At 34.2% G+C, this 16,756-nt stretch overlaps 1 protein-coding gene across 2 annotated transcripts in view; it reads left to right on the top strand.

Annotated features, from left to right (window-relative positions):
• LOC122627638 (COUP transcription factor 2) overlaps nt 1-16,756 on the top strand; it is a 118,731-nt gene that overhangs the window by 20,348 nt on the left and 81,627 nt on the right. The window contains exon 2 of one of the 2 annotated variants that reach the window (XM_043808923.1): nt 1,952-2,110. In XM_043808923.1, the coding sequence (XP_043664858.1) occupies nt 1,952-2,110 (159 nt within the window). The remainder of the gene's footprint in view (nt 1-1,951; nt 2,111-16,756) is intronic. The other variant, XM_043808924.1, reaches the window with a different exon arrangement.

Consider the following 16,756-nt stretch of genomic DNA (forward strand, 5'->3'; position numbering starts at 1 on the left):
AAGTGGATGTTGAAGAAATTCAGAACTATGTCCTTGAAAATAGTTATGAAAGAAAAAAAGAGATAGAGATAGATAGATAGATAGAGAGAAAGAGAGAAAGAAAGAGAGAGAGAGAGAGAGAGTATATTCGTGGTCATCGTTACGCATAAAAGAAAGATGTTTCTTTTCTTTTCTCTTTGACATAGGTAATATTCGAAGAACGTTGATCCTCTCTCTCTTTCTCTCTTTGTCTTTCTCTTTTCCTCTCTCTCTCTCTCTCTCTCTCTCTCTCTCTCTCTCCTTCTTTCTGTCTTTCTCTATTACTCTCAGAATATCCTTTGAGTCCTTTACGAGCGTCTTGCAACGCGTTTACAGCGTCCTTTATCCTAAGAGCAGAACTCCTCCGTTGTTTCGCATAGTTAGCTTCTCGAATTCTAGTCCGTTATGGGAATTTCAAGTTCGTTTCACGAATGTTTAACGATAAGAGAGAGATATCCACGATGGGGGTGTAACGTTTTACGAAGTTATCCAAATATTAATCCCTTTGGGAAGTATCTTATCAGAAGTATCCGATAAGTAAGACTTCGTTCGATGAAGTTTGTTCCGACATATTGAATTTTTTCTTTCTTTGACGATCCCTTTCTTTTTTCTTTACTCTTTTTATCGTTATTTCTTTTCTTTTTCTTTCTAACGATTTACAAGAAACAACGAATCGTCCGTTGAAAAGCGCGTTCTTTTAAGCTATCCAAGGGTTAGAGATTATCTAGAATTATCTGTTGAAATATCTTGATGGATAATGCAATAATTTATTTTTCTTTTTACAACGAGTCATAGAAAATCTAAGACGTGCATCTCGAAATGCTAAGAATAATCGAAAGGAAAGCTTACCGTTACTTATCGAGGTTAACGAAGAGTGAGTGAACGAGTAAGAGAAAGAGAGAGAAAGAGAGAGAGAGAGAGAGAGTAAGAGAGAGAGAGAGAGAACATAGTCCTCGATCTCATCGAGACAACAACTAATAGGATTTTCGTGATCGACTCGGTCGGTCGGCACTTTCGACTCTTCTCTTCGAGTTCTAATAAAACATATCTTTTTCTGTCTCTGTTTTTTTTTTTTCATCGTGTGAAACTCGTGTGCAAAATGAAGATACAAAAGGATTTTCTCCGTTTTGCTGCCAACATTTTATTCGTATAAGTTTAACTAGATCTTCTTTTAAACGAATAAAAAATAAATGAATAAATAAATAAAAATATGCAGTATTTTTTTATGTTTTTATTTTCTCTCATTCGCAATTTCATTGAAATCGTCGAAAATGTTCGTTCGTTATTGCTTTTCTTTTTTATCCCTTCTTTTTCTTGAACTTCAAATTTGCTCATTTTTGTTTCCATAATTTTCGTGACGTACTCATTTCATCGCTCGATATATTATACATTTAACCATTTTTTTTTTTTTTTAATTGAATAACCGAGTAAAGAAAAGTATAAGTAGGTGCACGAGATAACAATCGAGTCTCGATCGAGATCAACTCGAATGCCGTTACGGTGGTCTTTAACGGTAATGCGATTTAATCGATTAAATCTTAATTGGCTTGGCCATGTTGTCTCGATAATAATAATAATAATAATGATGATGATGATAACAATAATAATAATAATAATAATAATAATAATAATAATATATAGCAATACGTTTCATTAACATATAATAAACGTAGTTGTATAATATAATATGGAATACAAGAGTTTGTACGAATTAATAAATATGACGAGAATCATCAAGAATATTTATTTAATTTTTTACGTATTACTCATCGAACTAGCTAGTTAGCTAGTTAGCCAGTTAACTTGTTCGTAGTTTAATATTTCGAACGATCGAACGTAATACTACGTCGACGTGTCGTGGTCAAGAAGTTGAAGTTGAAATGAAAGGACGAAGGTGGTTTAACGAGAGCACGTATTTTCCTTTTGCTTTCAGGATGCAAGAGCTTCTTCAAGAGGAGTGTCAGGAGGAACCTGACGTACTCGTGTCGGGGAACCAGAAACTGTCCCATCGACCAGCATCACAGAAATCAGTGCCAGTTCTGCCGGCTGAAGAAGTGCTTGAAGATGGGCATGCGCCGGGAAGGTATGCATTGTACTGAACCCTTTTTTATCAAACAAACTTATTAGACTTAATTTCATATATATATATACGTATGTATGTATGTATGTATATACGTGTGATATGTATATATATAAAGAAAGAGAGAGAGAGAGAGAGAGAGAGAGAGAGAGAGAGAGAGAGAGAGAGAGAGAGGACATAGTAGGTTTGATCGTGACGACGAAAAACGTATAAAACGAATACATTTATTCCAGTTTATTCAACTGGAGAATTTCTCCTTCGTTGATCTCGATGATTCGTGATAAACTTTTAGTTTCTATCAAAATACAAGATGTGCGTTTATCGAAACTGTCGCGAGCAAACGTAACGTCCTCGCGAGCTCCGTTACGCCAGCCAGAATGTTCTCGTCTTTATTACGATCGGGCGAGTATGTCGTCTAAAGGAAAGAAAAAAATGAGGGAAAAAAACATATAATAAACTTACATACCGAATGCTCGCGTCACGGAGTTCTCTTAACAACGTATGTCAGTGAAAAAGAAAATTTAAGAAAGAAATCAGGGAGAAAAATCTTTCGAGGAGAATAACAAATAATAATAATAATAATGATGATGATGATGATGATGATGATGATGATGATGATGATGATGATGATGATGATGATAAATAAGGTGGTAGTAATATATCTCTTAACCAATTTACATCGAAAGCGGATACGTATGTCCGCTCATTTAATAAAGCTATATTAAAACACACAAAAAGATTTTTCATAATAAGATATTTTAATCGCGGATTAATCAAATCGCAAAGATCCTGTTTTTTCTTATTAAAAGAGAAAAAAGAAGAAATTAATTAATACGAAAGTATATTTCTAATCTCTGTGAATATTAGAACTATCGATTTATTTTTACCAACACGTTATATTTCTACGTAGAATCTCTGTGAATTTGATATATACTTTGAAAGAAAATATAATTCATTCTTTATTAATTTTAATTGATTTAATTTTATAACTTTTACGATACGATTTAATCTCAATTCATTCAAATTAATAATGAACAAATTAACAATGAACTCAACGAAGACTTAAAAATTTTTTTTTTTAATTAAAATTTCTAGTAAACATCGTGTTCTTTCGTTAATTTTAAAAATAAGAGATCTGAGATGAATTATTTGAACTACTTCGGTAGTTGTAATGTTAATGGCGACGAGAAATAGAACGTATTGGTCGTCAAGATTTCTCAATGTAGCACGTATGTTGCGTCTGGCGAGAGTCGTCTTTTTCTACTGCGACGTTTTTAAGCCAAGTCGTGACAAGATATTTCAAATACGATCTACGAAGAAAAATTAAAGATCGATTTTTATCTATATACATACATATACACACAGAAAAAGAAAAAGAAAGAAGGAGAGAGAGAGAGAGAGAGAGAGAGAGAGAGAGAGAGAGAGAGAGAGAGAGATACAGACACACACATCATGCATATACACACGCACGCACGCATGCAAGCATGCATGCACGTATGCACGCATATACACACATTATACTAAGATTCTCAGAAATTAATAAGAAGTCTGGAATGTATCTTAAAAAGGGCAAGGAAAAGAAAATCTCTTTTTCTTATATTCCAAACCACGAGTGCGTAACAATCTCACACACACACACACACACACATAATATATACATAACTACATTAAATAAGATATACACACATCTTAAGAAATTTTATACACGTATATATGTAACTATATCCATTTGATTTAATAATGATTTGAAAAAAGAGGAAGTCGAGTACATGGAAAATGACGTATCTCGCTAATTCTTCGAAAAGATTAATTGGGTTAGATCTTAAAAAATGCTTCGTTAAAAGGGTGTAATTAAAGGAACAGAAAAACAAATTTATAATATATTTGCGAGAGGAAAAGTCAGAAATAGGTACACATTATTGGCATACGGTGTTTGCTGAACTATAATACAAGTACAAAAGAAAAAAATATAGAATTTAGATGGCGTATATGTTGTAATCATTCAACTTATTAATAAATGTTTGCAATTAATCAACATCGAACGAAAGATTGACCTTGACAAAGTTATAAATAGTTTGCTATTTTTATGTTCTAAATAACTTGTTTACGTACAGTATACAGCGAGTACATGAAAGTTCGATAGAAATTATTTTATTATATTTTTACTCCGGTGTTTACGAACGTTATTTTATTTGTCAACAAACAAACAAGTTTCAATTTTTTGAATATTTGTACCGTTAGTTTCAAGGACCTTGACATAGTTGATTTATTTTATTAGATAGACCATCTGTTACAGATTATCAGAACTATTATTACAAATTATTTTTTCTTTTTTGAGTTTTAAAAAATATTCTGTTAAATCAAAGATTACGAAGTTCCATTTATGTAAATTGATTTAATTTTATATTTTATTTTATTAACGTTTAATATTTAATTACTTCAAGCAATGATAAAACAAATTATTCGTATAATTTCCTCATAATTGAAATTTTTTTTTATTTTTTTTTTGCAGATATATATATATATATATATATATATAATTAAAAATCGTATTGTTAATATATCAACAAGTACAAACTATCTATTAAACAATATGAATAAGATCGGAAATATACGAGAATATTTTTATAATACGAAACTTATCCAGATAATTCGTGAAATGCGTACAAAGCATTCTTTGTAAATATAAATATGAGATCATGTCAAGATAATTTCTTTCTTATCAATTTTTCATATAGATAAGCTATTAAAAGGAAGCAATTTATTACATATCATCATTATTGAAATCACTTAAGATCAAATTTGTCCAATCATTTTCGACACTTTATTAACTAAACATTTTTTTATTCAACTTGATCACTACACGTTATCTAGATTCAAAACAATTTTTTTTTTTTTATAATACCTCAAATATAAAAAACTCAATTTTCTCCCAAAACGTTCCAATCTTACTGACCAGCTTAATTAAAAAAATGCAAATGAAAAATAATTAAAAAATTGTAAATAAAAAATAAAAATAACAACAACAACAACAACAACAACAATAACAATAATAACAATTAAACAAATTAAAATAATATTTACACCCAAATAACTTTGGAATTCTTAGAAAAATCTTACCAAGGCAAGATTGAACATCGTATCATAAAAACGTTCTTATTACTGATCCGCGCCTTGTAAAACATTCTTTCGAAATTTTTCCTACATACCTATGTATTTCACATAGAAAAAGAGAGGAAGGAAAAGAAGGAGAAAAAAGAAACGAAGAGAGAAAAAAAGAAAAGAGAGAAAAAAAAAAGATAACACGAGATCCGTCGATCTTGCAAAACACGTCGTAGAGGAGCCGATTTCGTTGTCCGTTCGGGGCCCCTTTGGTAGTTTCAGGGTTAATAGCGGCCTGCGGAAAGGCCGACGGAAAGGCCGACGGAAAGGCCGACGGTGTTCTCACGCCTTACCCCCACTTTTCAATCTTCTCCTCCTCTTCCTCCTCCTCTTCATTCTCCTCATTCTCATTCTCCTTCTCTTTCTCTCTTTCTCCTTCTCCACGTTCTCCTTTTCCTCATCCTCTTGTTCTTCTCCTCTTCAAGGAACGCTCGAACTTGGCTTCTCGCGATGCAGATAAGATCTGACCTTGTTCGAGCAAAAAATGGTCACTACTCGATGGACATACACAAGAAGGTCACCAAATAACTTTTCACGCTCCTTTTTCTTCTCCCTATGCTCCACACCTATCTTCCTTTTTTTTTCTATTATTATCATTTTTTTTGTTTACGTTATATTCTTGGCGACTGGTAGGAAAAATTAATTTATAAGATCGTTGATCGATGTATCGTGTAATATTTGTCAATGAAATTCTTTTTTTGGGAATTTTTTATTTAGTCCTCTGACTTTTAATTGTTCGATGAACGATCTTCTTAAACTATATTAGTTTTTATTTGTACGTATATTATTTTCGTGCATTTACAAACGTATATATCTTTTTTATCGTCATTATATCTTTTATATATTATTTTATATATACATGTATATATATTTCTTTTTATTAGTAATAATATTTGTCAATGAAATTCTTTTTTTTGGAATTTTTTATTTAGTCCTCTGACTTTTAATTGTTCGATGAACGATCTTCTTAAACTATATTAGTTTTTATTTGTACGTATATTATTTTCGTGCATTTACAAACGTATATATCTTTTTTATCGTCATTATATCTTTTATATATTACTTTATATATACATGTATATATATATTTTTTTTTATTAGTAATAATATTTGTCAATGAAATTCTTTTTTTTGGAATTTTTTATTTAATCCTTTGACTTTTAATTGTTCGATGAACGATCTTCTTAAACTATATTAGTTTTTATTTGTACGTATATTATTTTCGTGCATTTACAAACGTATATATCTTTTTTATCGTTATTATATCATTTATATATTATTTTATATATACATATATATATATATTTATTGTTTCATTAGTACGAATACAAATACGTATATAATTTTACTATGAGATTTCATTGATTTTGACTGGTGTAGTTGTTGTCAAACAATAATAAAGCATGTAAAGTGCAACAAACGAAGAAATTGCATCCTCCATATATTTTCAACATATATTTTGTCAGCACATCCCTAAATTCATTTTTCATATCACATTATATCCAATAGCTTTCTAGTTCTTAAAGAAAATTTTACGTAGGACTTCATTTACATCGATAAAAGTCGTATCATAAAAACGTTCTTATTTCTGCTCCACGTCTTATAAAACCTTCTTTCAAAATTTTTCTTGCATACCTACTCGAATTCTTCAATTTCACTCTACCCAAAATAACAATCACAAATAAATCGTCTTATAATTAAATCGCATTATTTGTCAATCTTTATTTCTTAGTAAAAAAAAAAAAAAAAAAAAAAAAAAAAAAAAAAAAAAAAGTTGTTTCGATCGAATAGATTAATTCATATACGAATATGTAAATGAATCTTAGCTCGAACAAATCGAAAAGAAAGATTTCAATTCGTTCATGAGCTCGCTTTTATATCACTCTTTTTTTTCTCTCGGATCGTTCGAATTCGTAAGAGAAAGAGATAGAGAAAGAAAGAGAAAAAGAAAGAGAAAGAGAGAGAGAGAGAGATAGATAGATAGATAGATAGATAGATAGATAGATAGAGAAAAAGAGAGAAGTAAATGTCGCGCTTTTTCCCACAGAAACTTCGCGAGATACGTCGCTTTTCTGCTCTGTCACAGCGACATCCGCCCATTATCCGATGCCCCGGTCTTCTTTGATAATAATTCGAGTTCCTTCGCGCCGGGGCACGTAACGTCCGTGTGTGCTCGACCGGTATCTCTCTCTCTCTCTCTCTCTCTCTCTCTCTCTCTCTCTCTCTCTCTCTTTTGCAAGGTACCTACAAGAAAAAGAAAAAGAAGAAGAAGAAACGACGAAGGTGGAGGAAGAGTCCGCGAAAGAGGAGGAGGAGGAGGAGGAGGAGGAGGAGGAGGAGGAGGAGGAGGAGGAGGAGGAGGAGGTGGAGCGTAGACGAAGAAGAAGAAGAAGAGAGAGAGAGAGAGAGACAGTGGTCCGAGGTCAGCGGGGTGCATGACCTTAGCTCGAGGGCCCCTTCCTTCCGTGGGGCCCTCCAGGCAGACAGGATGCGCTGAAGATTACCCCGCAGATACTGTCCGCGATGATTACAGAAATCTAGGAAGCCGCTCAATTTAATTAACCCTTAATTGCGAAAGCTCAGAACTACGAAGGTCTATCTATGTATATATGTAGATACCTACGTGTATATACATTTATATGTACATAAATACATATATCTATGCATCTAAATGATTCTCTATTTTACATCGATTTAACTGTTGTCTTCGAAAAAAAAATATATATATATATATACAGAATCTTCATGAATACATATATATATATATGTATGTATGTATGTATGTATATATATAAATGATTCTCTATTTTACATCGATTTAACTGTTATATTCAAAATTCTTCGTTTGTATTTATTACCCTTTTTCTTATCTTCGTTTACACAATATGTATAGAGTACATTTTACATTAAACATCGTTGATCGTGATCGGTGTTATTGTCCTAAGATGGAAATAAGAATCGTGTATTGTGTCACGGGAAAAGAGAGAGAGACAGAAAGAAGAGAAAGAGCCAGAGAAACACACACACACACACACAGAGAGAGAGAGAGAGAGAGAGAGAGAGAGAGAGAGAGAGAGAGAAGCTTCGTTAACGCCTGAACAAAAGAGGAAGACAAGACGCACACGTGGAGGAGGAGTCAGGAGGAGCAGGTCGAGTAGAGAGAGGCAAATAACCCTAATTTCGTCTTCACAGACCTGCATTCAGAAAGTCATTATCAAACGGCCCACTCTCTCTCTCTCTCTCTCTCTCTCTCTCTCTCTCTCTCTCTTTCTCTCTCTTTCTCTCTGTTATTCTCGCTCACTCCTATATAGCCCGTTATAATTACGCGGGCGTATCACGACTGAAAATAGGTATACATCGAAGGAGTATCCCCCAGCATCTTCGACTTTTGTCGAAATTACTTCTCTCCCCTCCCCATACCCTTTCCTCTACAGCACTATATCGATCCGACTATAGTTCCTCGTTTATCGTAATTTCATTGATAATCGCAATCTTTAATGACGTCCGATATTATATATTGTATTTCCTTCTCCCTTTCTTTATCACGCTCACGATCGACCGTATTGCGATTCGATTTCGTTCTTTATGTCGGTCGTTAACGGCAAATATCTCGTTTGCTTTCATTTATGTATTGTCCTGAATATACATCTATACCTATTTATTAAGAAGAAAGAGACAGAGACAAAAAGATAGGACGGAAACAGAGAAAGAGAGAGAAAGAGAAAGAGAGAGAGAGAGAGAGAGAGAGAGAAAAGAAAAAAAAACGAGTACGTCGAGCAGCCATCTAAAAGTATAAAAAAGGACATGACTATCGTTCGGATCGACTCGAACGATGTGCGACCGCCCGTTGGATTTCACTTATCTCTCAGCAGCGTCGAAGACTGGGCTCGCTGTTTGCAACGACGGCCATTATGGCTGCAGTAACTGAAATTAGACATTGTTTCCCTTGCCGGGGTGGAAGGATGCAACAATGGATGGAGGTAGAAAGAAAGAGACAGACAGAGAGAGAGAAAGAGAGAGAAAGATATATATATATATATATATATATATATATATATATATATAGAGAGAGAGAGAGAGAGAGAGAGAGAGAGAGAGACACGACGATGCAGGATGGCCGGCCCGTTCACGAACGGACGGCAAAACCAAAACGACCGGACTATGAAGGGGAGAAAGTAAAAAAAAGAAGAAGAAAAATCGTCGGAGGTGGGGGAGGAGCGAGGGGAGAAAAAAATGTACGCGAGACGGGCACATCGAGCGGACCATCTCTCTCTCTCTCTCTCTCTCTCTCTCTCTCTCTCTCTCTCTCTCGCTCTCTCTCTCCCTTGGACCTTTTTCTCTCTATCTTTTCTTCCTCAGCAGCGTGCGCCAAGCAGAGATTGCCGATATTACGGCAGGGTCAGGATCGTGACTTTAATCAATTAGCGAGGTTTCTCGGGCCCGGGAAATGATTAGTAATCCGGCCGGCAGCCAGGACTCGGTCTCTCTACACGCCGCGGACGAAGAAGAAGAGGAGCCTCAGGGGAAAGGAGGAGGTAAAGAAGCAGAAGAGAGGAAAGAGGAGAAAAGAGGTATAGAAGGATAAGGAGGAATACTCTCTCTCCTCTTCGTCTTCGTCTTCGTCTTCGTCTTCGTCTTCGTCTTCGTCTTCGTCTTCGTCTTCGTCTTCGTCTTCGTATTCGTATTCGTCTTCGTTCAAAGCGAGTTGAGCTAGTCGAACGAGCTAAGCTTGCTTGTAACGAGGATGAGAAAAGAAAACGGCGTTTGAACGCGCGACTCCGCTTCTGTGGATCCTTCCGGTGATATCCGATAATAGTTTACTCCGTACGATACATTAACGAATGTATATAATGTTCGATTAATTATTTCTCGTCGATCCAATTTTATCGATCAGAATTTTATTGAACTATCGTATCTTTTTTTGGTTTAGTTTCTGTGGAAGATACGAATCGATTATTTTGAAAGTGATGCAAGTCCTGCATTTTTTGTTGTTTCGAGGAAATTGAAGGTTAGCATGCATGTTATATTGCTATGGAATTTCTTTTATTCGATAATTTTTTATTCAACGAAGTAACGACATTTTTTTTAGATATTAAATATTAACATAAATATTAAGATATTAATATTAGGATATTAAATATAGTTATAAATAAAAAGTTTATAATAAATTAATCACGAGTTATGTGATATCTCATTTTTTAAAAAAATGGACTTACACCACTTTCGAAATAAACGGTCCATATAACGATTAGTGTCATGAACAATGTCATTTATTAAACGTAGATATTCCTTTAATTTGAATTTTTCACTTGCGAGGATGAACGACGAGTTTTCGGTGTACGTTCAAAAAAATGAAAGCAAATTAGAATTACTGTCGTATTAATCGAATTATCCGATTTCTCGATCGTTTTTACATCGTATATCCACGATTTTACTATTCGTGCTTTGATCATTGTTCTTTTTTCTTTTCCCTTTACATTCTTACATATCGATCTATTGATCTTTTCTCAAGGACGTGTGAATACTTTCCTTCGTTTATTTTCTATTTTTTCTTAATCGTTCGTTTTCTTTAATTAATACGTTTTCGAATAGATTAATAACGTATTGTGGCGTCGTATTGTTCGTTCTCTCGTTGAACGATTAACATTTTCTAGATCATAAGTCTTCTCTCTCTCTCTCTCTCTCTCTCTCTCTCTCTCTCTCTCTCTCTCTCTCTCTCTCTTTATTCATGTAAACAAATCATCTTTCCTGTTATTTTTCTTTCTACGTTGTACGGACACGTACTTACACGGATTCGTCTTATCTCTTGGAAAATTCTCTCCAGTTAATGACAAAGTTAGTCATTGCGATTATTGAAAGAAAATATTCATACCCTCTCTCTTTCTTTCTCTCTCTCTCTCTCTCTCTCTCTCTCTCTCTCTCTCTCTCTCTCTCTCTTCCTTTCTTACACATGCTATCAAACGATGCACGAGACCGTGAACGATGCTCAGGCGCCAGCTATCATCCTACAATACAACACAGGCAAAGCTGGATCGTTTAGATCCTTCCGAGATTTCTCGATCATCTATTCTCGTTGCTATCGTCATTTTTCTTTATTGATCGATCGATGACTCTAGAAAGAGAAGGAAAAGATGAAGAAGAGGGAATGGAGGAGAAGTAAGTACTCGAAGGACGAGTTTAACTGGAACCAACCGACGATGGTTCACGCTTACTACTATTAATAGAACATCCACTTCCCCATATTTACCCGTATAATCTCTTTCCGAACATTAATATACAAAGTAGGCACATTACCATGACAAAACTGGCGGGTCAAGAGAGCCTGACACCGTCTGTTGGGGGATTACAATCGGTGGTCGTGTCCGAAATGCATATTCAACGGCACACCACGGTGCACCATTTCACTCGCTCACTCGCACGCGGTATCTCTTGGTTTCGCTCGGTTTACATAGGAAACAGACTATCCACCATCATCAACATCATTATCACTATCAACATTATCGCATTCTCTTATATATATATATATATATATATATATATATATATATATATCCTCTTTCCCCTTTTACGCTCTTTACCAGCCACGTTATATAATATTTATCGATATTACGATAACGATCGAAAATAATAGCAAAATATCGATCATCTAACATATTAAAAATATATAATTAATCGTTGCGTTTATCTATCAATAAAACGATCTAAAATATACGATGATTAAAGGCTCTTGGATATTTCACTTGTTAATAATATCGAAATATTTTCGATTTGAACAAAATGTGAAAAATGTAAAACGAATTGTTGTATTTATCGATAAAATCTATCTCAAATACTATTACTATTAAAAAGCCCTTTAATATCGGATTATTAAATAAAAAATTTTGACTGATAAGTCAAATAATTTGATCCAACGAAACGTCATATTTCATCGAGTTTAATCAAATCCAAGAATTATTATTGTGTAACGAAGAAAATGTTTCGGTTTATTCTAAAATACGAGCTTTAAAGGTACTTCATTTAATTTATTGAAAAACCACATTAAATATTTTACTGATCTCTATTCAAGAACTACACGTCGAGTAATATCCTAACGAGATACACGATTCCATGAATTTTTCTTTCTCTTTAGTATGTTATAAAGTATCTTGTATATCCTCTCTCTCTCTCTCTCTTTCTCTCTCCCTCTCTGTCTTTGAAGATTCACCGAGATATCAGAATGTGAAAGTTCGACCGCAAAAGACGGCTAGTATCTACGTTTAAACTATCCTCTTCCGTGTTTAAGAAGCATCATCGAGTCTTATCTATTCGTCCTTCTATTCTTCTTTATGCTCGCGAAAGACAGGTTGCGAATGGTCGTGGATAAGTGGTGAACGGATATGCAAGAGGTGCGTTATAACAAACATAAAGCACGCTCGTGTTTGCTTCGAACGGGCTCGCTTGATTATTTGCTCGCTCGCTTGCACGCTCGCTTGCTTGCTCGCTCGCGCGCACGCGCGTTCTCCAACCGAGTGGACAGGTTGGATACGTGTCTGCCCACGTCTATCGTGGACTGGTTCGAGATGCAAGGCAGGTGGGTTCCACCGACTAACGGCTGTTGCTATTTGCATTGCCCGAGAGTCTCCGTCTTTCTTTCTTCTCTCCGTTATACGTTTCCTATTTCGTCTCTCTCTCTCTCTCTCTCTTTCTCTCTCTCTCTCTCTCTCTCTCTCTCTCTTTCTCTTTCTCTTTCTCTTTCTCTTTCGGTTTCTCTCTCTCTATCTCTCTCTCTCTCTCTCTCTCTCTCTCTGTCTCTATCTCTATCTCTCTTTTTCTTTCAATCTCTGTCTTTCTATATTTCTATCTTTGTCTCATTCATCGTCTTACTCAATCCCTCGTACCGGTAATTACATTCGAATCCAGTTCAATCCTCGAATGTAAATCTATGTATAAGATGTTAAAATTTCAGAATTTAATATCTCTTCGGTGTTATAAACAAGTAGAAACATTAACGATGTCAAGTGATTCAGATCATATCTCTCTGAGTAGGCGTGAAATATATTTAATTAACCAGAAGGAAATTGTTAAGTTAAAAGGATTAAATATTCTTTTTCTTTTCTTTTTTCTGCTTTTTTGTCTTGTTGACATTTTGTTCTGTATATAAGCGTAAACGTTAGAACCGATGGGAATCACCTTATCCTGTACTTCTCTCATAATCGTGAGAAAGACTTCGAAATAATTCTTTTCTCTTCTTCTTTCTCTTTTTCATTTTTTTTCTTTCTTGTTTTCTTTTTTTCTTCTCTTTTTGTCCCTACGCGATGAAGAAGCCCTTCCGTCTACGGGACGCACACGCGAAAGTAGTTTTGCGAAGGAGAAGGGTAAATTGCGTAGGGTCAAGGATAATATCGTTTCTGCGTTAACTTATGTTTCTTTCATTCGTATAAATTTTCCCGTAATTTTCAAACAAATCGTCACGTTCGAAACATTTCAAGTATATCGATATAATCATTGTCAATCGGTATTTAATAAATAAATTTCCGAAGTAGTATAATAATTGTTTGATAACAATTAACAAGATATATCTAGATTGAATCAAATCTGTATATTAACAAGTATATACATATTTCCGTAAGAAATAAGAACAATTTCATAACAAAAATATTAATTAGAGATAATAATGACAAACGTTTTGGAAAGAAAGATATGTCAATGCTTTTGCGCTGAAACAGAAAAAATAATATATATATATATATATTTAAATATATATATATAATAAATATATAAATCTATATTATAAATATCTATATAAAAATATATATAATAAAACTATTATTAAAATATTATTATATGTTTATTATGTACATATAAAATATATATATATAAAATAAAACTTTTAGAATCTTTTAAAGAAATCTCACGATCTGAAACATATCACATTGATGAAACACTTGGCCCTAACCTTCTCAACGATACTCAACACAAAATGAAAAGGAATGATACTTACAATGTCCCGCAGAAAAAGAAATGCGTTAGCGTCCCACGAACATCGGAGTGGGTCAAAGGAACGCTTCTTCTTTCCGGATGGAATTCCTTCACTCAGTAAACTCCCACGTAGGACGTTGGAAGAAGGAAAAGAGAATGATTCACGCGGTAGCGTGCATCACGCATTTACTCGTGTATTCGATCGTTGCTGCTTCCACTTCTTCTTTTTCTTCTCCTTTTTCTTCTTCTTCTTCTTCTTCTTCTTCTTCTTCTTCTTCATGGTATAAATACCACTGTGCTATATGTATGTGTCAGAGAGAGAGAGAGAGAGAGAGAGAGAGAGAGAGAGAGAGAGAGAGAGAGAGAGAGAGAGAGAGAGAGAGAGAGAGAGAGAGAGAGAGAGAGAGTAAAGGTAAACGGTGGGTTTGGCAGAAAGATATAAAGAACGTAGGTGATTACGCGTAACCATGGTGGATGAGAAACCAACGAAAGCAGATATTAAGAATGTCGTGAATGATCCTCGCACTGAAATCATATACACAGATACATACGCGCACGCACACACACACACATACATACATACGCGTATACACAGTTGAATCCATAAAGATCTTACATGCCTTAATCGTTAGCAATCTGTAATCTTGTTTCTTTTCTTTCGTTCTTTTATTTCTTCTTTTTAACAAAATCGAGAAACTTACGATAAGTGCGACAGTAATTATGAAACTAACTCAAGTTTGTATAAGTTGAATGGATTGTTATAAATTTGAGTTTAGTCTATCTGCGATAGATATAATAATATAAAATTAATAAAATGATTAAAGAATTATGTTGGTAATGATTAACTCGTATAAATCGAACTATTCAACATATATCTATTACACACATACACACGTGTATATATATATATATATATATATATATATATATATATATTATAAGAATTACAATTTGTATATATACACATAATACAAATTATAATTAAATAAAAAATAATCGCACAAAATGAAAAAGTTCCACGTAGAAAATATTTTAATCGTCACTATAGAATGATTTCTAATAAAAAAGAAAAAAAAGAAAACATTAATCCCAGCGCATCGCATATTTTTGAAATCTCATATTTTAGAAAGAAAACAACGTATCAATCTTTTTGAGAACCACAGTTGTCTGTTCACGTTCGTTCGATTACTAATCTCGAATATATAGAAATAACATCTTATACCAAACTGCTATACTCGTTACGATGACAAGAGAGGTTTACGTTAAAAAGCTAGACTTCTCTCTCTCTCTCTCTGTCTCTCTCTCTCTCTCTCTCTCTCTCTCTCTTTCTTTCTCTCTGTCTCTCTTTCTCTTTCATTTTAACAAGCTATGCCAGGAGTTACAGTCTAAAAGTGTCTGCCGAGTTCCGAGTACGTATCTACGGACTATGTGGTAGTAGTAAAAGTCGAAGTTCATCGAGGCAACGCACTCGATCTCGAATCGCCGCCGTGGCCGGTCTGAGGTGAACGAAAGCAGATATTAATAACGCGTTCTCGCAGGATCGTTGCGTGGTACCACCTTCTCGCCTTCTCTCTCTCTCTCTTTCTCTCTCTCTCTCCCCCTCTCTTTCTTTCTTTCTATCTCTCTATCTTTTTCTTTATTTCTCTCATACATATACAGATACATATTTCCATCAACATATATAAAACGTAATATATATACCTATATCAATACTATATATATATATATACATATACATATACATATACATATACATACACATACATATATATATACATATATATATATATATAGATGTATATACATATATCTATATGTAGATATACATATATATAAACATGTACTTACACACACACATATATATGTATGTATATGTATTCGTGTCTTCCTCTTTCAAAGTTTAATGTTGCTCTTTCTCTTTCTTTCTCGCATAACGTAAGAGCATACCGTGGAGTAGCATGCGAAGCCGGGCCTCGACGGGGCCTCGCCGCGAGCGGACACCGTGGGAATCTTAGGCGGGCCCAGTACGCGAGCTGGGCCCTGTTCTGGACGCGTGTAACCTTGTAACCTCGTCCGACCTCTCTCTTTCGCAATCTCCGTCCTTTCTTCCTCCACCCTGGTCTTCTCTCCTTCTTCTTCTTCTTCTTCTTCTTCTTCTTCTTCTTCTTCTTCTCCTTCTTCTTCTTCTTCTTCTTCTTCTTCTTCTTCTTCTTCTTCTACATCTTCGTCTTCGTCTTCGTTTTCTTTTTATTTCGAACTCTTTTTACCATACTCTTCTTCTTGTTCCTTATCGAGAACCACCTTTTAACTCGATCGAACTCGTCTCGTATCGTCTTGTCTGGTTATTAAGTTTTATTAATAAAGATAAAAGTTAGGAAAATTGCATGATTTTTCTTTCGATCTTATCGAATTATGAATTTCTCTGAGTTTATAAACTTTGTCAAGAAGTAACCTATTTCCATTTGTATAAAAATATATTTGTCGTTCGAAATTTTATCTAAATATATATTTATGATATATAACAATGATAATTCGCAA

Source organism: Vespula pensylvanica, chromosome 3, assembly GCF_014466175.1.
Source record: "Vespula pensylvanica isolate Volc-1 chromosome 3, ASM1446617v1, whole genome shotgun sequence".
NCBI classification, from domain to species: domain Eukaryota; kingdom Metazoa; phylum Arthropoda; class Insecta; order Hymenoptera; family Vespidae; genus Vespula; species Vespula pensylvanica.